We start from the raw sequence: 23,705 nt of genomic DNA on the forward strand, positions 1-23,705 counted from the left end.
AAAAAAAATAAAAAAAATCTTTCTTATATATGGATTAAAAAGTTAAGTTTTGATATTAGTAACTAGAATGTAATTAGAATAACACCACATTATTATTATTTAATTATAAATAAATATTATTATTAAATTTTATAATAACTATTTTAATATACATCGAAGATGATTATTATTTGATGAAATGTATATTAAAATTAAGTGTATATATTTATTCATGATAAAATAAAAAAATGATAACATTTTATTTTCTTCTTTTTTTGTGATAATTTTCTTTTTCTTTTTAACAACGATGATTACTTTTCTCTTAATATTGAAATAAAAGTGTTGATATTATATTATTAGTTTAATAATTATATATTGTGAGCATAAAAAAATTATAATGTCAATCAATTGAAAATTTATAGATTAATAAGATTTTGAAGATATTTATTATAAGTGTAAAATTGTTTTGTTAGCTTACATACCTCGCATTCTACAATTCTTGTGATTGCAAATCATCTGGCAAGAAATCGACCTTTGCCAACACGTTTTCTAATCAGTTAAACTCATACACGGATGGCAGCTCTTGTCGCATCACCAGCAATCTTAAAGCCTGGAACTCAGAATTCAGATTTGTAATCACATTCTATGCTTGTGCGCTTAACTTGGTAATGCAAGCAAGGTGCCAATCACTTTCATCCAACAAATTAGAATTTTTGTGGCATGCAAGTGGTCTGTTACTCTCATGCCTCCGATAGACGTCAGCAATTATCAGTAATAAACGTTTAGTTTTAATTATTTTTTTTAAAAACTACAGACATGCTACGTATCAATTAATGTTTTATAACGAAATTACATCACAAACGAGACAATGCTAGTCCGGGATGTTCAAGTAACATGTGATAACGACACAAAGATTTGCAGGTCAGTTGTTTAATTTTTTATACATAAATTTTTTATTATTATGTTAGAAAAAAAGAGAGATAAAAGTGACATTTTACAACTAAAAGAATTTTTTAAGAAAATTCATGAATTAATGTATCCAATTCATACCGTAGTAGGTTTGATAGGTGGAAGACACGGTCCTAAGAATAGTGCTCGGCTCAGCTGTTCAGTGTTCATAAAGTGAGCAAGGGATATTACGAAGGAACAAGAATATCAAAAATAGATAAACCCAAAACCCATGTATTAACCACACTTACGAAGGATACTTGTACAAGAACTTAATTTAATATACCGATAATAAAGCAAAGCAGGGGCAAACACCACAATTTTACAAGGTTTGCTGATAAGTCAACGCTTAATCCTCACAGAACTGGTTGGATTTTCCCTCCCTCATATTCAATGGCCAAAACTCCGACCATGATATACTACTAGGGGGGAAGAAAGGCGTCATTCAGTCCATCCTACCAGAATTGGACTTTCAATAGTAGGGGCTGTAGCGCATTGCCATTCTGAACCTTGGAACCTTTCTGCAATTAACAGAAAAATGTTATTATTTTGCTGTCAAAGGATAAATAGGAAACACATTAGAAACTGAAGAATAGAGTGTAACGTGTACCCATATCCATATGGAGAGTAGATAAAGGGAGGTGCATATGGGGTTCTGCCTCGAAACCCCCCCATGTAAGGATTGATGGTCCGACGGGGACGATACTGTTTCATCCCTGGTATGTTGGTCCTTTTAGCCGTTACCTGAAAAATGTTCAATAAGCAGAGATAATTAAAAAAAGAGGAAGCACACTATTTTTCAACAGCAGGAGCCTCTAGCTGTAACCTTTAATTGGCGCCCATGAAGTTCAGATTCATTCAGCAAAAGGGCCTCCTGAACAGCCTCCACCTCAAGGAACTCAACATAGGCATAACCCTTGGGTTGGCCAAACTTATCAGTTCGAATGGTGACTCTGTTTACTGTTCCACAAGACTGAAAATGCTGTTGCACTTCTTCAGGAGTGCATGAATAGTCCACCTGTGGAGAACATCAAATCCATGAGATTATATGAGAGCAATGCAACAAGTAAAGTGATATGAAAAAAGTACTATGTTTGCAAGTATCTGTTAACACCAAATTTTGAGGTTAAAAGATGAAACTTACCAGTTTCTAGTCTACTAGTACCAGATATAATTACGGTCACTAAATATCAATGCAACATTTAATGAAAAAAGTACATGTTTGAAAATTCAACAAGCCTTGTCTACAAAACCATCCCAAGTGGATATACTAGTAGTAATATTAATATATACATACAATAGAACTTTTCTGTGGCAGGTGTCACATCACTAACTCAAGACCAAAATGACAAAGATCAACCTTCTTTGACGGAACAACTAGGCTCTGTTTATTTCTACGTTTGCAACCTTCATTGGCTGAAAGCAAATTATTTTTGCTTAGATAAAACAATGTTACGCATCTCAGATATACCCTCCAAACTCGGTCTCATGCAGCACACAAACAGGCACTACAACACCCTTCTAGCAAAATGCAAATAACTATGCCAATATAGGTTTTGCCCATGTGGTTGCAAGATTCATCCTCTAAAATGCAAGGTAGATCACAGAATAGAGTGCCAGCAGACAAATGAAAAAAGAAAGAAAAAAAATCTAGGAAGTTGAATTTTGTAAATCCAAATATTATTCAGTGGGTTCTTCAAACCATTGCTGCTGCTGTGTCATTTGAAGCTCTGCTACGATCTTGAGCAACTTGATGGGTACTGGGATGTGATGCCTTGTGTGATTTGGAAACCTCTGTTTCTGAGTGAATGGTAACTGGGCTGGCTTCTGCACCTGCAACTAACTTCTGTTTCCATTATCAACTGATTTGTCTGTGATACTTTAGTGCACTTGCAAAGTTTCAGAGCTTTGCTGGTCTGTGGGTGATGCCTTTGCATTCCTTGCTTCTACCACTTAATTTCAGTTTTTTCTCATCAAAAATGTCATCAAGAAGTCTGTTTTTCATAAGGCTAGTAAATAACCATAGAAACTCAAATCTATTATGCATTTTGAATTCGAAGATACTTAAATGCTACCTGTGAGTGTAATTTTATTATTATTGTTATTATTCCTTATTTGTTTTATGTCTTTATATATATAAAAGCAATATAATTTTACATTTCTACCTCCCTTGTCCAATCCTAGGGAGGACCTAGGATTTTGAGAACCCTACTCACTGAAGTGCACCACCTCCCTTTTTCATCACTGTTTTTTTTTTCAATTTTCCTTTAGTTTTTGTGGTTTGAAGTATATTAGAGAAGAGCATAAAACGAAAAGGCCAAAATTTTAAAAGAAATCCCAAAGTAGAAAAGACGAATGACAACAATCCCTCAACATGAGAAAAAAAAGCCTACATATTACTTGAGCACTAAGCACCACAGTAAGTTTCCTTTGGATTTTAAATCAAATGACAAATATTCATGCATCGTATTGTACTTGTACCCAAAGAGCATGTCCTCTTCTCACCAGTAGGAGTCCAGATTCTTGATATCCAATCTAACCCATAATTGATTTCCTGTCAATCCCATCTCATTGCAAAAACTTTGGAATGTATACTAATAAAAGAAAGGAAAAAAAAAACCTAGTTAAAGAGTTTTCCTTTTCACCTTTGATTGTAGACAGCTTCGTATTTATTTATTTTTCTTTATTATTTGTTTCTTTCTTTTCCTCATTCCATAAGAAAAATATGCAAATTCACTCATTGACATCATTTTCCTCAACAAATAATTTTTTAACACTTTTGTCCTCTCCTCTATCCATCAATGTTTTTTTTGTGTTGTATATTTTATTTTTCCACTCCTTTTGTTAATGTCATACATTACTATTATTTTTTCTCCTTCAACTATATATCATATACTTTCAACTGCAGCATTACAAAACCAGAAAACTTGTAGATGGAAGCATGACCTGCGATTGTAGTCAAAACATTATGTCAAAGCAGGATGTCACTGCTTGGAAATATAATGAAACTTCAAAACAGCAGAAAGCACATTCATCAACTTTCAAGGATAGATTATGATGAAGTCCAACATATTTATTGTCCAATACACTTTGGCTCATAATTGAATCAGACACTACAGACCCATAGCCCATATGATGAATGATGACAAAAGACAAACAAGCACAATAGAATGTTCTCATATAAGCAGGGTAAGAGAGAGCTCACATTGCCTACAAAGACTGATCGAGAATCTATTTCCTCTTTATTGGCCTGACTTGCAGAAGCATTTGCAGGATCTATTTGGAGATAAGAATCAATTACTGAGATTGGAGTCCAACAATACATTACTAATATGTTATGCATTAAAAAAAACATTGGTCACACACCATGCAGAAAACAAAGAAAAGAACAATTACGAGAAAAAAGAAGAACAAGAGGGAAGAAAATAACAGAAATAAAATTTGAAACTTAAGCATTAAAGCAAGAGCTCTTCTGAATTTTCAAATAGCAGTTAACAAAATTAGCTTGAACATCTCAAACAGAGTGATGCTATAGTTGTGTAGTGGCCCCTGCCTGCTACAGCCTACAGGGGCTGCTAGGTGCTAGCCTGCTAGAGCGGAGCGGTTTAGTATAGTGGAACAAATAGTCCAGATCAGTGCTATAAGTGTTGATTCCAAAAAAGAATCTCTTGATCAACAGAGACATTAGGGCTGATTTTTTTGTTGTTGTGGGGAGCAAGGGCTATTTTTGGGATTTCTGATTTCAATTTCCAAAATTGAAATCTACAGCAGTAATAGTAGTGAAAATGACAAAGACTTGGATTTAAAAGATGATGATTGTTGATTGATGATTCTATCTAGGAAACTTGTATTTAATTTTTGTTGGTATTTACTTGTATGTTTTGTTCATGACACCTACAACTTTTTATTGTTAATTATGAACATCATCAACTGTGAGTTTTTTTCATTATCATTTTTTAGAATTTATGTTTAATATACTATATAATAAATTTCAAAAAATAGTCAGAAATAACCTTATTCTGGATTTAAAACATTGATCTCAAATGAGTACAAGGATGTAGTTTATGATTTATAACAAAGTTAGAAAGCCTTTCCCATTACCACCAGGTAAGAATCTAAAACTAGTTGACTAATTAAAACATTTCTAACCAAAAACCAAAACACAAAAGATGGACTCATATCATAATGTAGAACCCTAAACTAAAAAAGAGCTAATTCCAATTTTGAAGATGTCCAATCCAACCCAACTCACTGCAAGGTCTAGCATTTTTTTCTTTCCAAAAAAGGTAATTTTCCAAATTAAGAAAAAAAGGTGATTTAAAAAAAAAACATATTTTGGAGAAAAGAAGAAGGAAAAGGAGGCACCTTGCGCAGATCCCATTTCCTTCTCGACCTTGGCCTGCATCTCTCGCAAAGCAGCAGCTTCATCTTCCATCTCCTTCAAGCGCTTCTTCATGTCATCCAATTCCTGAACCCAATTCATTAGACATTGGTGAAGGAACACATTAGGGTTAGGGATTGAACGGCGGCAACGCCAAACAAGTTTGATCCAACGAAATTAGGCGAATGCGGAGAATTAAAATTAAAAAGAGAGAGAGCATTAATTAGTACTTCGCTGGTGTCGGCAGCGTGCATGTCGACGTCGTCGTTTTCCATGAGAACGTGAAAGAGGAACGCCGGCACCTGACTGAGCTGAGCGTTCGTTCAGTGTATGAATGATGCCTAACCCTTTCCCTTCGCTTGGCCCCTCCCTTCGACCTGTCAGGGGTTGGGTTAAACTACTTGGGCCCTAGACTCCTCAACTCAAACCTTTTTTTTTTCATTTCCCCTTTATTATTCCTTTTCGTTTTCTTTATATATTTTTCTATGTTATTTTCTATAAGTATTTTAAAGTTATATTTAAAATTAGTTTTTAATTAGCTGATAACATAAAAATAAAGAAAAAAATATTTTTAAGTCTACGTACTTTTTGATTATTATTGGTTTTAGACCCTTAGTTTATATACTTTCAATTCAAAGAAAATAATTATTTGACTTTGTGATTTTGTTTCTCTCCACACTAATTTGTTATGAACAAAAATCACATATTAGATAAATTAAAAATCACATGCTTTCAAAATAAAACAAAAAAAACTAAATTCAACAACTAAAAAATATAGAAACTAAAAGCAAATTCGATTGAAAATACATGAATTGAAAATTCATTTCCAAAAATAAACAAATTTAACTATACTTTTGAAAAGTGATGATAAATCAATTATGATTTGTAAATAATTTATAAATTTATATTATAATATTGTATTTGTTTTTAAAGCTTTTGTAAGTCCAGTTGACAGAAATCAGACTCGTGTCTCAAACCCATGATAACCTAAGTTCAAATTTTATTATTGGTATAAAAATCTTACTGATGAACAATTTATAAGCATTAAGTGAGCTTTAAAGTATCTCATAATTTATTAGTTTCTACTTCTCTTGACCTTTCAATGTAATTTTTGAAAAATTAAATAATAATTTGAACTTCAATATATGTTTTCATTATAATTAAATTGTCCTTTCGGGTACAATATGCAACTTTTTGTAAGTTTAAATGACTACAATATAATTATTAAAAAAATTCATGAATTAAATTTAAATTATTTTAAAATCTTAAAAGATCAAAATAATATCATTTTAAATGATATTATTTCAATTAACAATTATATTATTATTATAATTAGTTTTAACAAACACGTGTAAGATCACATTTTTTCTGTTAATATATTTAACATTTTTGCCAAAATAAACTAAAATAAAACCCTTAAAAAACATGAAAGAATAAAACAAGACTTCTAAAACTTAAAAAAAAAAAAACAATACAACAAAACACTAAAACATAAATTACAAAAAAATGACATTTAATCCATTGAAAATCATAAACAATAGCTTTTAGATATTATGCTTATTTTGTTACATTTTAGAGTCAGCATAACCTTTATAATGAAAATTTAAACATTTGCAATATGGTCAAATTGACCTTTTCAATGAAATTTTGTACATGTAGGATTCTGCTTCTTTAAGCAGTATCATTACCTGAACAGTTGAATAAATTGGTGAGTTTTTCTTTTCGTTATTATTACTACTATTTAAAAATTTCAAAGAACCCTAGCTTTGGTCATTGCTTGGCAAGAGGCAACTGGGAATTTGGTGTCACACAAATTTGAGGATTGTAAAAAGCGGTTGATAGATTAGAGGAATGGCGAAGGAGTCATCGGAGTCACGCGGCTGCTGGAGAGTGTTGGAGTTTTACAGTGGAATCGGTGGCATGGTATGCGCATCATGTAAGCAAGTCTTTTTGCTTCAATTTCCGTATGCTAATACTCGTGTGTTTGTTTAGAGGTACTCACTGATGAAGGCCCAGGTGAACGCTCAAGTGGTGCAAGCATTTGAAATTAATGACACAGCAAATGATGTTTACCAACATAATTTTGGTCATCGTCCTTATCAGGTTTTACTTTTTTTTTTTCTTTTTGAAATGGTTGATTTGAACTTTGAAGTTCTGTTTGCCTATTAGTGCTCTTGCTTATTGGGTTAAATATTGTGATTTAAAAGCTTTGTGTATGCATTAATTGTGATTAGGTGAGTATTTTTGGCTTATTTACAAGTACAAATTGTAGTTCCTAGGTTAATTTCTGTTCATTCTATAAAAGTTTAAATTCCTCTAAGCCGTTCAGAACAAATGAGCTTTACTCATAAACTTGGAGTCGATAAGCTAAGCTAAAACAAACCTTTTTTTTTATTTCATTTTATCTTCGTGTCAGCCTAGGTTCTTTTTGAACCCGCTAGGGCCGGACTACTGCGGAGAGGTTTGAGTAGTTTGCAAAAGGTCTTAGGATCAAACCTTGTTCCCGCCATTGTGCACAAAAAAGAAGTCTAGGTTCATTTTGGAGTTTGGCACTATGGCTTTCCCATCATTGTCAAACTCAAACTAGATGAATTTGGGCTTTAGATTATGGAGACATACAGATAAAGTATGAGATGATCAGGCTTAGCGTGATTAACATGTGTTGGTTTGACTTAGGGAAATATTCAATGTCTGACTGCTGCTGATCTGGACAAGTATGGTGCCGATGCATGGCTTCTTTCTCCTCCTTGCCAACCTTATACACGACAAGGTGAGTTTTTCTTTTTCTCATCCTATGGATTGCCTTTTTTTTTTCTTTGGCAAAAAGTTACTCAATAATCTTGTGCTAGGTCTCCAGAAGGACACTGGTGATGCTCGGGCATTTTCTTTTCTTCAGATTCTTGAGCTCATGCCATTTTTATTGCGGCCTCCGAGTATGTTATTTGTGGAAAATGTTGTTGGATTTGAGGTTTGTCTTGTTTGATTGAACTCATTGGCTAAGACTCCAAATTAATTTCATTAATGATTTCCTCTATTCATTCTTTTTATTTCCTGTTTCCTTCCTTGGTTGCAGACATCTGATACGCATGCAAAACTAATTGAAATATTGGAAAAAACAAATTTTATCACACAGGAGTTCATTCTGACCCCTTTACAGTTTGGAATCCCATATTCCAGGCCTCGTTATTTTTGTCTGGTAGGTTTTCTTTACCATTGGTGTATTCTTTTCATCTAAAATGTAAATGGGTTTTTCGAAAGATTTTTGGATGTATTTTATATCATTGAGGAATCAGCTGGCAATAGGCAAATATGCTTTGGGATATGTTCATGTAACTGTAATCTTTTTCAACTGTGCTTACTTTTCTAAATTGTTTTAAAAATTGAAATTTAAGTTTTATAGCCTCTGCTTTATCCAAAAAGAAATGAAACTTTGATGTGGCCTATAACACAAATATTGCGAGGGTTTCTAATGAAAGTCTTCTTGTTGACTTAAATTGAGTTCACCTTTGTATTTAAATTTGTCATCCAAATATATAATATAACTGTTTGAATTACTTGGGAGTATGGACCTCTATGACTTAGTGATGTCTTCAATGTGTCATCAACTTACAAGTTACAATAACATTTTTGCAAATGAAATATCATACATTCATTACATTGGATCCTCAGCGGAGCAGAATTCAGCCTAATATTGGATCTATTATTCTGACTGGTTCAAACAAATGAAACAATATTATATTTTGAAATTATTTCATCTACCACAAAGCAAAATGCTTTCTGTTTTCCTATGATGTTTTAGAGTTACAAATTGAAAACAGAAAAAAAAAAGACACTTGTTTATAAAGTAGTCAGGTAGATTTTTTGGGCTGCATAACCATTGGTATTTGGGTGTTTATTCCGATCATATTAATTTATAGCTGTGTGAGAATATAAAATACTATAGATAAATATGGGCTAAGAACAGTTTTTCCATTGATTTTGAATTGGAATGAATACTTCCAAGAGATTATTGGAGTAAGATTTCTGGTAAAGGTAATCACATTGAGTTTGTTAGTGCTGATTATGTTGGTTACTGGTGTTTCTATTGCTCTTTGACCTCACTGAAAATTCATGTTAATAACTTGATTTGCAAATTGTGTGGGTTATTTCACATTTCACAGATGGTGGGGGCAGAAACAAATTTAGTTATACTAATATCTTCAACTTAGATTCTTACTATTTGAAGTGTAAACTTCTAGCTTAAAGATTTTTGTAATTGTTGGCTTGACTTGTATGTGTATAATTTTTTCAGGCCAAGAGAAAACTTTCATCTTTTGTTAATGAGTGTCTGAACAGCCAGCTGATTCAATCTCCACCGCCATTATTTGAGCATTTTGACACAGCGGCTGATGAAGACGATTCATCAAAAGAGGACAGGCAAAACTTGTTGCAGTCATGTCAGCCTATTGAGAATTTTCTTGAATTGAAGAACCCTAGCAGTGATATAGCTGTTGAATCTGTAGCTTTAAGGACTGATTTATCTAATGACGCTCCTAGAACTTTGGGGAAAAATAATGGTCATGATGAATATGAATCTTTGGACCAGTATTTCGTTCACCCAAGCTTGATAGAACGGTGGGGAAGTGCTATGGGTATCCTTGCCTTAGTAATTGGTTACAGCATATTCAAATCACCATGTTATAATGTGTTTACTATGTATTTCCCATCCCATTCCTTAAAAGAGCTTAGATGTTGTCTACCCTGATTCAAAGCGCTGCTGCTGTTTTACAAAAAGTTATTACAGATATGTGAAGGGAACTGGTTCCCTTTTGGCAACTGTCCAGGTAGGAATTCTATGTAGTACAAGCATTTACGTAATTCTAAAATTTGTTTCTTCTTTTCGAAGCACTCTGATGCTACACTATACTTTATAATCACCCCTGCCATCTTATGTTTGGTAGCTTGTCATTGTTGTGAATTTGAAGGGCTAAATTAATGACACATTGGAATGGCTACCCCTGTGGGTGTTAATAGTTTCTTGCTGATTGACATAAAATATCCTGTTAGTTTTGAATATTAATTGAGATATAATATAATATTGTCTATGATACTGAAGACTATGTTTCTTGGCATTCACTTTTTTTCAAATCACCATGTAGTTTCCATTTTTTTCTATTCAAGAAAACTGTATCCAGATAAAAAGTATAAAGCTATTTTCTCAAAATTGATCTTGAAACAATTGAGAAAATAAACGTAGCAAACCCAGCATTTTATTTTTATATTTTTTGGGCAAGAGGGGTGTTGGGTAACTATATGGTAGCAATTCCCTTGACCTTGGAACTGTTTTCACTCTTTGCTTTCCTCCCCAACTCAACATTTGAATGTGCAGCCAGTGAAGAGGGACAAAACATCACTGAAGGAGCAATGCCTTAGATATTTTACCCCAAGAGAGGTTGGTGGATTTTCTTTATTCTCAAGAATGTCAAATTTTTTTGAGTCAACATAATGTATGCAAGAATGCTTGCAAGTGAATGTACATCTCTCAGTGTCTGTAAAGTTCTCTTGTTTTGATTTCAGTGCATATTACTAATCTATATGGTATTTGTCATCATATACGTAGGTTGCAAACCTACATTCTTTTCCTGAAGGATTTGTGTTTCCAGAGCACATTAGTCTCAGGCAACGGTATGCAATTTTATTGGTTTAAACAATATTTTTGCATTCCTATGGAGGAACACCTTATTTTAATTGTTAGTGGTGTTTACTTGTTGACTTCTTGTTAATTCTGAATTATATGCTTTCGTGCGTTTATTGCTTGTGTTTTATTATACTACTAATCTTCTTTCTTATACAGGTATGCGTTACTAGGGAACAGTTTAAGCATAGCAGTTGTTGCTCCCTTACTTCAGTATCTTTTCACTCAACCTTAATGATTTTTCAATTGCAACATCCATTCAACAGAAGCAGATATGTCCTAGGCCTATCTCCTATAATTTTGCTGTCATAGTGAGATCATGTAACAAATGTGATTTCTTGTTTCAATCATGATGATCCAACTCGTACATGAGTTTGACCATTTTTACTTCAGAATTCATATTTCTAATGTAGAGTTCTATGGCCATTCTTTCAAAAATTGCCTAATATGTGGGGCGAAAAATGTAATTGAAATTTGGGAGATTCAAAATGTACTTGTCAGGCCTCTTGTAGAAGAAATGATGGGATCTTGTATCAAATTTGAATGTAAACACATTTGAGAAAATATGCAGTTAAATTTAAGTTTTCTATCGTGCTGAATTGGTGATAGTTTATAATGCATAGCTTCTTACATTTTGGAATTTAATAGTATGCACTTGATATTGCTGTTTCATACCTTTTAAGGTTATATGATGACATCACGACAGGTTGTTTCCGAATCATATAACTAGCGTATTGCATAATTCATGTACCGGTTGGCCTAATTCCCCCTTAGTCCCAAACATTTTATTTTTGTTCCTTTGTGGGTGAATAGAATCATGCCATATATTTCAAATATGTTGTACATTATTGGAATTTCTTCTGACATTGTTTGATTTATTATTATGAGAAGAGATGAGAGAAATGAGATTAAAGATAACAAGACTTGATTACTCCTAACACAATCAAAATTCCAACCGTGAAAATCGTTTCTAATGGAAATGGAAACTGATTTTCTAGACATGAAGATGTGAAATTGATTATATTATCCTGAGAATTGATTAGTAAAGAGTATTGACTATCAGAGAAAAGAGAATCATCACAACAAAGAGGATTGATTATTAGAGAGGAAATAGAAAACAAGGATCGATTATGAGATAGAGGAAAAAAGGAAAAGGGGAAACAAAGAATGGAAGAACAAGGGATCAAGGATGATTCTTGCTCACTTGTGCGTGGAGTATTTTAATTGGCGCAATCAAATGACTGGGGAAGCAAATTAGAGGTTTTTCAGGTTGAGAGAGGACTCGAAAGTATGTGAATGATACACAATGAAAGATTAATTTAGACACTCAACATTATAATTTAGTCTCTAATCACTTTTCACAGTTTAAGTTGTGTTTTTCCCTTCTGGACATGAATATTTTTTTATATGGAGTCCACCAACTTCAAATTTATTTCTCAGTGGAAGTTGTGTTTTCTCTTTAGCAAACAACTTCAATTTAAGATAATCTTCATTTTCTCTTCCTGCTCTTAATTCTTATGCTATTTTTCCTCTACCAAACAAAGTGACAACTATTAGAAAGATGAAATGGTAATTTAAAAATATATTCAATGAATAAAAAAATTAGAAGATTAACAAAGGACTCGAATGAAAAAAGCGTAAGAATTAAAGTATAACTTTAAAAAGTAAATAAAGAATCAAATAAAAATTAGTAATATTTAAAGAATTGAAACTATATTTAAGTACTTCGATCAATTTTAGAATTTCATCTCTACCAAAAAATAAATAAATAGAATGTCATACTTTAACAACAGCATGATAGGTGTTCACAAATCACAATATTTTTTGAGGTCTATTCATATATCATGTCACAAAAGGAAAAATGATAAAAAAAAAAAAGAGAAGATATATCAAATAAATGTATTGTGGAGTGTACTTGGCTGAAAATAAATTTAGGCAAGTAGGTTAGAAAAATGTGGCGCGTTGATTCCTTTGGCGCCCAACGTAGTTAGTGTGAGAGTGTGCAGAGCAGAAGCATGGAGAAGGAGAAGGAGAACTGGGAGATGCCAATGGCCACCTTTCTCATAGACCACCATTCCGACCAGCTCCGCTCCATCTCTTCTTCTCCGGATCCCAACCTTCACTTCCCTCTTTTCATCGAGTACTACTATTATGCCATTTCTTTTCTACTTTCTCTTTCTCTTTTCTTTTACTGCTATGCAAAATTAACCCTCTTCTTCTTTTTAGTTACGCTGAGTTGATGGAGGATAATCCTCGCATTGCACGTCTCCTCTTTGCCCAACCCAAAACCTACTTGCCAGTATTCGATGATGCTGCCCTTTGGGCCCATGTCCGTTATTCTCTCTCTTTTCTATTTATTTTGATTTGGAAGAGATAAAGGTGGAAGCTTGACTTTGATTTGTGTTCTGGGTCGTGTTAGAAAATCGTATTGCGAGAAATGCCGGATGACAAGAAGGGGGTTGAGAAAAAATTCATTCATGTTCGTATTAACATCAGTGGCTCACCCCTTGAATGCCCTGGTCTGCTTTTTTGCCCTCTACTTGTTTGTTACACTACCCCCATAGGGACCCTGACATCAAATGTTGATTGGTTCATGTGTGTTTTGTTTTGTTTTGTTTGATGTAATTAGAAACTTTTCCAAGCATAGGGCGTGTTCGAGTGCACCACCGTGGAATTCTTCTCACTCTCAAGGGGATAGTTATCAGGTCAGGAGCAATCAAGATGCATGAAGGGGAGAGGAAGTATATTTGCCAAAAATGCAAAAACAGGTGTGTCCGCTTCTTTTTTTTTTTTTTTTTTTCCTCCTTCATACTTTGTACGGCTAGGATATCATGGTTAATTCCTCTTTGTGAGAATGTTGCAAATATTAGCCGCACAAGTAATATTAACAGTTGCATGGATGTGGTACGGTTTTTACTACTACATTATTTGTTAAACTATACACACATACCCAATTCCAATTTACTATGCTTCACAAAACCTTGGTTCTCTTTCATTGTATTATTCCAGCCCTTTCTCTAGTTGGCTGGCAGCGTTTTAGTCAAGTTTCCCAAGGATATTATCAGAAGCATTGTAACCTATGGTTTCCCGTGTGCTTCTGAGCCACAAATTCCAATAAGTTTGCTTTTGATTTCTCTATCTCTCCTGTCAAACTCGTAATGGATCAAGTTTTAAATTCTTACCAGGACAGTGGAAACCTTTATGACCTTGGTAGATATCACAGTGTTAAACATGCCAGGAAGTCAAACTATCTCTTAAAAATCATTGAATTGTTTATATATGTAACTAGCTTGATGCATATGACATGCATACCCTAGCATGAGGGAAGTGCTTGAATGTTGTAAACAACTAAACATTAGCTCTATTAGTAACTGTAACTGTATTAGCTGTACATATGAAGTCATACTATTGTGATATACCACAGGCTGTAATTAAGTGCTCGCACTGTGTGTATCAGTGTGTGTGCTTGCAAATCTAATTCATGTATCATTCATGAACCCACTGGAGTCGACCTAGTGGTTGGGAATTTCAGTATTTGCATAAAGTCTTAAGTTTAAACCTCATTGTTGCCATTGTACACCAAAAAACTGATGTATGTTCACAACTTGGTAAAGATATCTGTTTTCTGCCCATGTACCTCACAATAAGTTTGTCACTTATCAGTTAATGAAGTATGTGTGCAGCTTCCCAGTTTATCCCGAGGTGGAAGCTCGAAACTCCATATCACTACCTTCAATTTGCCCAATTCAGGTATCTACTGCATTTTCCCTACAATCCTTGGATATTTGCTCCCATTTCTTTACCCAAAAATAAATAAATAAATGGCGTGGTATGCATTTATATATTAAAATGTAAGATTTAGGATTTCCTTGTGCTATGTGAAGCTTCTGGCAATAAGTTGAGAAACTCGTTGGTCAACTTTCTAATTCACAAAATTTCCTGAAAGCTTAAATTTTTATTTTGAACTTTTATCTTTTCAATGTTTATGTGCTAGTTTTTTTCTGTAAATCTGATATTAGTATACTTTTTAAATTGGCAGACTATCTTTTTTTATTTAGTTATGTTGGTTATTTGTTGTTTATATTATAATAACAGCAGTCCAAGCCCTGTGGTGGCACAAAATTCCAGTATGAAGAGAATACTATAGTATGCCATGATTATCAGGAGATAAAGATTCAAGAAAGTACACAGGTGCTAGGTGTTGGGGCAATTCCTCGTTCAATTCTTGTCATCTTAAAGGATGACCTTGTGGATGTTGTTAAAGCTGGAGGTATTTAGATTGACTTCAAATTTTGAAAACTATTGTATGGCATACACATTGCATTTTAACATATGGCTTGGTCTTATTTTTTTTTCAAAAAGCAAATTTATTAATGAGGGTCAGAAGAGTACAAGTTGGACCCTTTAATAACCCTTCCAGCTAAAAAAATAATTCACATACTGGCTCACATTAGTCACCATCATTCGAAAATATTCACAATTAATACATGCAGTGACCTAACTACTTTGGACATGCATATAACCCCAAACCATTTCCACCCCCATTATGTGTCCTGCAGCCTGCAGCCTGCAACCAGCAACCAGCTTTTCTGCTTCATAATACTTGTGCACAGAAATCCCAAAATTGAACTTCCTCTAATCACTACTTAGTGGTTTCAATGCAACTTACACCAAATTCCTATGACTTCCAACTGCACGCACATCATTCTTGCCTTTAGCATAATTAATACTCACTACACCGATTGCCACCTCACACAGCTTTAGCCATCTCCCCTGGTCTTCTCATTACCCTCCTTGCTCCCCACAGAGAGACTTCGTTTCACCATGCTAACCTTCCACACCCTTCACACCCGTCTTCCATTTATCCTGTAGCACGTCTAAACAAGCCAATGGATTTAATGTGTGGTAGCCCTATTTTTCATTCACAACCCCTCCTCACCAGTTATTATACCCCTACACTGAAGATTATCTTTGGTAGCAGTGAAAGTTATGAGCAGGTCTCAATTTAATGTGTGGTAGCCCTATTTTTAATTCACTGATATTGGATCTAAAAAATCTAATCCATAAACTATGAATTTTCCTTTCCTAAAATTATTTTAATGATGGTGATGGAAGAAATATAATAACTTGTTAGTCCTTATCCTACACTATAGAGTATAGAGTATAGACATTTTTCTTTTCATCCAAAAAGAATCAAATTAAGAAATACTCATAGTAACCTTCTATAGTTTCATGTTGATAAATTAATAAAATTATCTGGGAACCTGTTGAACAATATAATACCATTACCATGTAAAGATTGTTAGGAAATTTGCAGGCTGCCATCTGAATTGAGAATGGGTTTTTGGAATTGGCTCCCTTGCCGGATCACACCCCTTTTTCCCAGCCATTATAGCATGTATATTGCCTAGGAATGAGGGGCATGATGAATTCATAAATGCAATATTTGATGTTAGATGTTTGTTTATGGAGAATTTTAATTCCTTTTTACTTGCAGATGATGTGATTGTCACTGGTCTCTTAACAGCAAAATGGTCTCCAGAGTTGAAAGATGTGCGCTGTGACCTTGATCCTGTATTAATTGCCAACAATATAAGGTGCAAAAGAAGTTCTCACTGTGCTTACCTTAAAATTAGAAAGAAAAAATTAAACATCCTAGTATTTGACATTAGCCATTTTGGTGAGAGACCCCAAAGCCATATAAATCCAATATCAAGGTCCCATACCTCCCATGCTGGATTCTAGTTCTGTACCCCTTACCTAGTAATTGTGTCCTAACATTCTTCCATGCAGACCATGCTCCATAGCCCTAGCACCCACACCACAGGCTGGTTGTGCCCTGGCCCTTTGACTATTCATGGAAAACACTGCAATGTCATCATTACCATCATTGTTTGGTGGAATGCTACTGCCACAAACATTGAAGAAAAAGGGAAATAAAAGAGGACACAAACCAGAGCAGCATACAGTTCATGCAAGGCATACCCACCTCGCCACTCTCTTCTAAATCTTCTTATATTATATCCCTTATTCCAACCAAATCATTTCTTTCACTTGTCCATGTGTCTATTCTGTTATGATTAGAGCCCATTAGTGAAGTAGGGTCCACTATTGAATATTTCTTTATGGATTCCTCGTCGCCCGTGGGTACTTATTCACTACTCTTCCCTTGATTTCCCCGAGTGTAAACCTTATTAATAGGTGATATTTTAGAGAGTAAGTTTCATATGATATATGTTTTAATATTTTTAAACAAAGTACAGAGAATTGAACTTATGATTTAAATTGTAGTCATCTACTATGATCCAATGGTTCATGTGTATTCTGAATTTTTATTTTCTCATTGTTGTCAGGAGAATCAATGAACTGAAGTCAGAAATTGATATTTCTGATGATATGGTTAAGAAATTCGAGCAGTTTTGGGTTCACTTCAAAGATTCACCTCTAAAAGGTGGTATTCTGATAACACACTTTTGGCATTGCTTGAATCATTTAAATTCATATTTTTGGAACCTTTTGTGTCTTTCCCGATATTTGTGATTTTATATTGTTTGTAAGAACCTTAACTGCACAACACAACATAATTCATCACCTATGATGTTTGATCCAACTCAGCCTAGACTCCCCATATGCCAAATTTGGTTAATGACTGTATTGTGTGAGATGAATACTCTAAAGCCTTTTCAAACTGATCCAGGGAGGAATGCTATTCTACGAGCAATTTGCCCACAAGTATTTGGCCTTTTCACTGTCAAGCTGGCTGGTAAACACATTCACATTAGGTTATGACTATTTACGTATGCATCTTGAATTTTGTTGCATTTTAATATAGGTTTGGTACTTGCTATTTAGAAGCTTTCATCCCGGACTTACCATTTGTTTTGTGGATTTTGTTTGAAATATTTTCTACTTGTATTGAAGAAAGAATATAGGAATCTATGTATGATGAAGTCCCTTGACACATAATTATTTCAAATGTAAATAAAATGAAAATACCTTGATTCCTATTGGAAAATTTATTATGTAAGTTTTAAATTAAAAAAAAAATTGAACCCTAAAATGAATAGTTCAAATAGAGTCAAACTTTCAATTGATCTTGAAAATGGAAATCCCCAAGATGAAGACATGGTCTCTCTGGATCCCATTGAATTTCATTCAAAAGAGGATCCTTATGAAGATTGTATAAGAAAATACATGACTTCAAAAAGAGTTTCTAAGGGACTTAGTCCATGACAGGACTTAGAGGGTCAAAAGAGTTGCAATGTGGAGATCATTTATTCAGTACAAATTCATGTCAGTGACACACTGACATGAAATGACTAGGATAAAGACTTATGGCTCATGGCTTTGTTAGTATGGATAAGAAGTTAAGAACACGAGAGGATTTGTTCTCAAACTGTATTAGAATCTGAGAGAGAATGTGAAATCTGAAAAATAAAATCCGAAAGTCAACTTGTTTTTCTGAAAGTTTAATATGAGAGAGTTCATACTTATATACAATATGTGAGACTCTTAGAAGAGTCTTGAGCCAACTAATGGAAGTGCTGACTCAGCACAGTTACAACACAAATGTAACTAATCTAACTGAGATAATAAAATTGTATGTTACAGAGACTAAAGTAATATTATACAACCACTGAACTGAACAGAGATAGTCGCAGACTATATTTCTAACAAACTGAGAATTATTTTTTTCCTTTAATAAACTATCAGTCTGTCTTTTTCTTCTTTTACTGAAATTCTTCTTTTCTGTGAATCATTATCATATCTCAATGCAAACATCTCATGTCTTTTGCTTCTGCAATCAGTTGCATTAACACTTATCGGAGGTGTGCAACATGTTGATGCTTCTGGAACTAGGGTAAGAGGGGAGTCCCACTTACTCTTGGTTGGTGATCCTGGTATGCAATCCATTGCTTTAACTATTTCTACTGCCGCCACTGGTACCACTAGTACTATTGATTACTCCTATAGCTATACAAAAACATGAAAGTAACATCCTGTACATCCCTGAAAGTAACATAAATTAGACCAAAAGCATGACTTTTACCATTCTTGTGATAATGTCGGAAAAATGTTAGAGGTGTAGCTTAGAAGGCATCTAATTGCTTAAGTTTTTTTGTGGTGCTTCTGTTACACCACTACTTGTTTAGTAAATTTAATTAAAAAGAATCTTCTGCAAGCTTATCACTTGGTAGAAAAGGCATCAAAATTTTCTCTTTTAGGATTTATATATTTTTTTGTTCATTGGCTGGGATTTATATTATTAAATTTCTGTATGCTCTTAAACTTCCACATAAATTGGATGATGCTTCACTTAATGACTTGAGTTATGTGTTTGCTATCTATCAAATACAGCTTTCTTAATTATATATTTGAACTGTATGTTGACTTTCCTGTTAGTTCTTATCATCAAATTAAGGGGAAAAGTGAGATTGAAAAGTATTACTTCTAAATTTCCCTCACATACAACATTGTTAAATGGTGTGGCGGATTTTTTGCCAACTGCCATAGGCAATTTGTGAAGGGAGACCTGCTATGGTGGCACCATAGGCCACAATGGCGTGTTTACATGGCAGAATTTTGGCCTTCCGCCATGTTCTGACATCCACTGTCGATAAAATTGCTCACATACTGTCTTTATTACAGGCACCGGAAAATCTCAGTTTCTTAAATTTGCTGCAAAATTGAGCAACCGTTCTGTTATTACCACTGGGTTGGGAAGCACAAGTGCAGGATTGACTGTTACTGCAGTGAAGGATGGAGGTAAGTTTCATACTGCTAAAATTTTCACAGCAACAGATTCTTTTACTGTCATTCACACTTTATTGTACCTATCCTATTTATATCCACGTTTTGTGTATCTGTCAAATCTTTGTTTCTGTTTGAATTCACCTCTAGCTATTAAAGCTATTTTATTGAAGTACTCTGTAAACTATTGAGATTTCTCTTATATTTGATAAAATCATGTTCTAGTTGCATGTGTAGTCCTAGACCCTGTTCAACATTGTTGTTGAACCCTTAACATGAGAGAATTGCTAGGTTATTTTGGATTTTTAATAATTATTTGTTGGTGGTGGTGCATGTCCTATAGAGGACTATTTGTTTATGCCACATGTCTTTTTCATTCAGTTTTTTTGGACTTTCCTCTCATTGCATTTTGTATAGAACAATAATGGTGATGATTGTTAAAGTCATAATCTAGCATTTCAAGTGTACTTTAATTTAATCATACATATCTCATTTAACTTTGAATACAAAATTCAACATGTATGGATCTGCATACCTTGTAGATGGTTATACTAAATGCAAGGCCAATTTGTGGAATCTTTAGGGGAATGGATGTTAGAAGCTGGGGCTCTTGTTTTAGCAGATGGAGGCTTGTGTTGCATTGATGAATTTGATAGGTAAGCTCTAGCATAATTGCTTGGGTTTTAAATTTTTTTCTGCAGATTTTTCTTTACCAAATATTGTATGTAGTCAAGTATTATCCCAATTTTGAAGCTGAAAATCAAAACAAAGGACAGGATATTCATGTTTGGAGTTTTAAATTGGTTTATTATACAGTAAATCTTGTGTTGGTAAGAACTACAAAACATTTTCTTTAGGCTTTTGTTTGTTATATTTAAAGATTTGATGTTTGTGTCTATGGCTATGCACAAAGATGCTTTCATTTCACCAGTACCTTTGTGAATCACAATTTTCTAATTTATCATTTATGAATGACAACAAAGCTCTCAGTCTGCAATGAAGAGACCACCCTTTGTTTTAATGGGAACTGAGCTTTAACTTTTAACTGCACTAAGCCACCAAGTTTCTTCCATTTGTAACTTGGAAGACCTGGACTAGATCTACATTTGATTGGTTATACTTGTGCATTACCAGGAAGCTTGGATAACCTTAAGTTGGTTGAGGCACTAGATGCTTTCATGAAACTTGACAGTTCATATTTAATGGAAATTCTGGCAGGACTTTATATTTTTATTTTGCATCCTGGCATTGGGTATGTAACTAAACATTATTTTGGCAGTATGAGGGAACATGATAGAGCAACTATACATGAAGCCATGGAGCAGCAGACAATAAGTGTTGCCAAGGTAAAATGTTTCAATAAATTATTTAAAATTTGAATGAACTTTAGCTTTCTTTGGAACACAAGTAAAACTGGTGCTGGCAGGTTTGTGGTAAAAAAGTGTGGCTACTGATTTACTTTCTTGCTTTATTCAGGCTGGTCTTGTAACAACACTAAGCACTAGAACAACTGTATTTGGCGCCACAAATCCCAAAGGACAGTATGATCCTGATCAACGTATCACTTATGTCAATATATATTAGTTTATACTATTTAAGATTATTGTCAAACTACAGTCCCTGCTACTCTTGATCTTCAATTTCAAGGGCTTTGAGCTCTTTCCTCTCTCTTCTAGATTATTATGTCTGAAGTAGTTTACTATTACAGTATTACTTCAGTTCAATTACTATTGCTTCAGTTCAATACTTGTTAGACTTAACCCAAGGTAGCTCTGTCCATCAATACAACACTCTCTGGTCCTTTATTAAGCAGGTTTGATATTGTCCTTGTTCTCTTGGATACAAAAAATCCTGATTGGGATGCAGTAGTTTCATCTCATATTCTTTCTGAGGTAATCTTTATCCCTGTAAAATGCATACAGCTTCCTGTGGTTAAGATTATAATATTTGTAAGAAAACTAATATCCAGGCAGAACTGGATAGAACCACCAATGATGAAGATCTGGTAAACAGCTGGCCACTTCCTACACTCAAGAGGTAAGGTATGAGGCTAATGGCCATGAATAACACTGTTTGCAGATCATAAAACTTGGAAAAGGAAAGGATGTTTTGAGTCTGTCTTGCTTCAGTGTTATACTCTCTTAGGTGCCTTTCTCTTGATCATCTTTAAGCTAACAGCAAATTAAGAATCTAGATTTTAAATTTAATTTATCTTCTCTATAACTTGGTTATGGAGCCCATTGCTCCATGATTATGTTGGCATTTTGAAACTGCTCATAATTTTAGGCATAGTAGTCAATCGTGCACTATTGTGGAGAGCAGCCTTAGCCTGTAATGGAATGTCATGACCTTAGTTCTGTGCAAAATTCAATCTCCATTGAGTTTCTTTTGGCCTGTAGGAATATGGTTCAAAATTAGATATATCTGGTTTATTTCTGAACGAGTTTTAAGTTTAATATTGATGACTTTGTAAGAAACTCTTAGTTACTTACAATAGTGAAAAGAATCCTGCAGGTACATACACTATGTGAAAGAACATTTCAGACCAGTCCTTACGAGAGAGGCTGAAATAGTTATATCTAGCTATTATCAACTTCAAAGGAAATCTGCTACTCATAATGCAGGTTTGACCTAGAAACCTGTTGCTATGTAAATTGAGTATAATACTTGATCAATTTATGTCATTTTCCTTGGTTGCAAATTTGCAATGTAGCTAGAACAACTGTCCGTATGTTGGAAAGTTTGATACGCCTAGCTCAAGGTATGTAACTAGGACTGGATGAAACTTCTCTGGTTAACTTATCCCTCTTATGTGTTTTAACTCTTTAAATGTCACAGCCCATGCAAGGTTGATGTTCAGAAATGAGGTGACTCGACTAGATGCCATCACGGCTATTTTATGCATAGAATCCTCCATGACTACCTCAGCTATTGTGGATTGCATTGGGAATGCTCTGCATTCCAATTTTACTGACAACCCTGATCAGGAATGTATCCTTGCTGTCTTTCTTTGCATAAATTAGCCTTGCATACATAATAAATTTAATGTAACTATGGAAATCAAGCCTTATCCTACTAAATGGGGTCAGTCACGTGGGTCATTGAGTGGGCTCTTTTGCCAAAAATGAAAATTATAGTAAAGCTATTTGTGTCATAATAATTTTATGGACTAAATTTTTTTCTTGAACCTAATACAGTGATATGGATATTAGTGTTCTTTAGTTTACAGAAAATTTTTATGTGATCTTTTCACATAGTAATATCATTCACCTTAGTCAAAAGAGATCTATCTGCAGTGGAGAACAAGGGGAGCAGATATTGTGAGTATTAGTGCAAATAATGCATGTAAATGGCCTTTAATTTTGTGCATAGCTATGTAATATTCTTGTGCTGTGTTATGTCCTCTCTTCACAGCTTTTTTATTTTGCTTCAACAAGAGCTTCTTTACTACACAATGAAACAGATGCGAGGCAAGAAAGATTGATCCTAGAAAAATTGGGATCAATAGACGACATTTGATGAATAGCATGGAGGAGTGAACGCAGAGAAAGGAAAACAAGATGGAAGAGTCATGTTGTATCATGAAGTGGTTTGTTTTGCTTGGCTTTGCTATTTTTTATTACAATGAAATTGATTGCTTTAGCAATGAAGGGGGCAATATTTTTTGTTTCTAAATGATACAAATGTCTTTCCTTTGTTTCTTGTGTACTTTTAGCTGCCTCTGGTTGAGCACTTCTGAGATATTTGACCGTCGATTTGCACGACTATCATTCAGTTCACAAGCTACCTTGTAGCGAATTATCTAGTTTCCTTCCCGATGTATATGATGTTAATGGAGTTGCAAGCTTTACGAATCAAAACAAATTAATTCTATGGAAAGATTCCAAAAGTTACATATCGAACTTAAGACTATCAAGAATCAATTTGTAACACAACCAATCCAAATCCCTTTTTCTTTCAAGTACTAATTGC

General features: G+C 34.0%; 3 protein-coding genes across 12 annotated transcripts; 2 read left to right on the forward strand and 1 right to left on the reverse strand.

The window, feature by feature from the left end:
• Window positions 1-1,133: 1,133 nt before the first annotated feature.
• Window positions 1,134-5,756, reverse strand: LOC100791351 (polyadenylate-binding protein 2-like). Its single transcript, NM_001253002.3, has 6 exons — window positions 5,539-5,756; window positions 5,293-5,395; window positions 4,133-4,203; window positions 1,754-1,945; window positions 1,538-1,671; window positions 1,134-1,448 (listed from the first exon to the last, which is right to left on the reverse strand). The coding sequence occupies exons 1-6, from the start codon at window positions 5,581-5,583 to the stop codon at window positions 1,400-1,402; spliced, it is 594 nt and encodes a 197-aa protein (NP_001239931.1). The 5' UTR covers window positions 5,584-5,756; the 3' UTR covers window positions 1,134-1,399.
• A 1,234-nt stretch (window positions 5,757-6,990) lies between these two features.
• Window positions 6,991-11,828, forward strand: LOC100792567 (tRNA (cytosine-5-)-methyltransferase-like). 2 transcript variants are annotated; one of them, NM_001255937.2, is made up of 10 exons: window positions 6,991-7,231; window positions 7,301-7,411; window positions 7,985-8,078; window positions 8,158-8,276; window positions 8,382-8,504; window positions 9,600-9,939; window positions 10,037-10,131; window positions 10,677-10,739; window positions 10,908-10,972; window positions 11,142-11,828. In NM_001255937.2, exons 1-10 carry the CDS (start codon window positions 7,160-7,162, stop codon window positions 11,215-11,217), a joined length of 1,158 nt encoding a protein of 385 aa, NP_001242866.2. In that variant the 5' UTR covers window positions 6,991-7,159; the 3' UTR covers window positions 11,218-11,828. The 2 variants fall into 2 exon arrangements, with proteins under 2 accessions (NP_001242866.2, XP_006597031.1); XM_006596968.4 differs by lacking the exon at window positions 6,991-7,231 and having other exon boundaries at window positions 8,166-8,276; window positions 11,142-11,546.
• An 868-nt stretch (window positions 11,829-12,696) lies between these two features.
• On the forward strand, window positions 12,697-23,551 carry LOC100776255 (probable DNA helicase MCM9). 9 transcript variants are annotated; one of them, XR_418275.4, is made up of 21 exons: window positions 12,848-13,122; window positions 13,209-13,311; window positions 13,402-13,501; window positions 13,612-13,750; window positions 14,666-14,732; window positions 15,078-15,252; window positions 16,480-16,579; window positions 17,336-17,433; window positions 17,680-17,745; window positions 18,791-18,883; window positions 19,632-19,748; window positions 20,317-20,389; window positions 21,013-21,079; window positions 21,210-21,291; window positions 21,504-21,625; window positions 21,703-21,770; window positions 22,248-22,357; window positions 22,447-22,494; window positions 22,572-22,724; window positions 23,197-23,322; window positions 23,449-23,551. XR_418275.4 is itself a non-coding variant. In XM_003547040.5 (20 exons), exons 1-20 carry the CDS (start codon window positions 12,998-13,000, stop codon window positions 23,250-23,252), a joined length of 1,962 nt encoding a protein of 653 aa, XP_003547088.2. In that variant the 5' UTR covers window positions 12,850-12,997; the 3' UTR covers window positions 23,253-23,551. The 9 variants fall into 9 exon arrangements, 7 of the variants coding, with proteins under 7 accessions (XP_006597354.1, XP_040865813.1, XP_040865814.1 ...); XR_005888767.1 differs by having other exon boundaries at window positions 12,698-13,122; window positions 22,572-23,053; window positions 23,148-23,551; XM_003547040.5 differs by having other exon boundaries at window positions 12,850-13,122; window positions 23,197-23,551.
• Window positions 23,552-23,705: the final 154 nt, after the last annotated feature.

This window comes from Glycine max, chromosome 15, assembly GCF_000004515.6.
Source record: "Glycine max cultivar Williams 82 chromosome 15, Glycine_max_v4.0, whole genome shotgun sequence".
Lineage (NCBI taxonomy): Eukaryota > Viridiplantae > Streptophyta > Magnoliopsida > Fabales > Fabaceae > Glycine > Glycine max.

Excerpts from the sequence above, each read along its gene's own strand:
- LOC100792567 (NM_001255937.2), top strand. The coding sequence starts at position 7,160 with ATGGCGAAGGAGTCATCGGAGTCACGCGGCTGCTGGAGAGTGTTGGAG. Across the intron at positions 8,079-8,157 it reads CCAACCTTATACACGACAAG|GTCTCCAGAAGGACACTGGT; the intron begins GTGAGTTTTTCT and ends ATCTTGTGCTAG. Across the intron at positions 10,973-11,141 it reads CACATTAGTCTCAGGCAACG|GTATGCGTTACTAGGGAACA; the intron begins GTATGCAATTTT and ends TTTCTTATACAG.
- LOC100776255 (XM_003547040.5), top strand. The coding sequence starts at position 12,998 with ATGGAGAAGGAGAAGGAGAACTGGGAGATGCCAATGGCCACCTTTCTC. Across the intron at positions 15,253-16,479 it reads GGATGTTGTTAAAGCTGGAG|ATGATGTGATTGTCACTGGT; the intron begins GTATTTAGATTG and ends TTTTACTTGCAG. Across the intron at positions 21,626-21,702 it reads CATCTCATATTCTTTCTGAG|GCAGAACTGGATAGAACCAC; the intron begins GTAATCTTTATC and ends ACTAATATCCAG.
- LOC100791351 (NM_001253002.3), bottom strand. The coding sequence starts at position 5,583 with ATGGAAAACGACGACGTCGACATGCACGCTGCCGACACCAGCGAA. Across the intron at positions 4,204-5,292 it reads GGAAATGGGATCTGCGCAAG|ATCCTGCAAATGCTTCTGCA; the intron begins GTGCCTCCTTTT and ends ATCTCCAAATAG. Across the intron at positions 1,672-1,753 it reads TTCATGGGCGCCAATTAAAG|GTAACGGCTAAAAGGACCAA; the intron begins GTTACAGCTAGA and ends AACATTTTTCAG.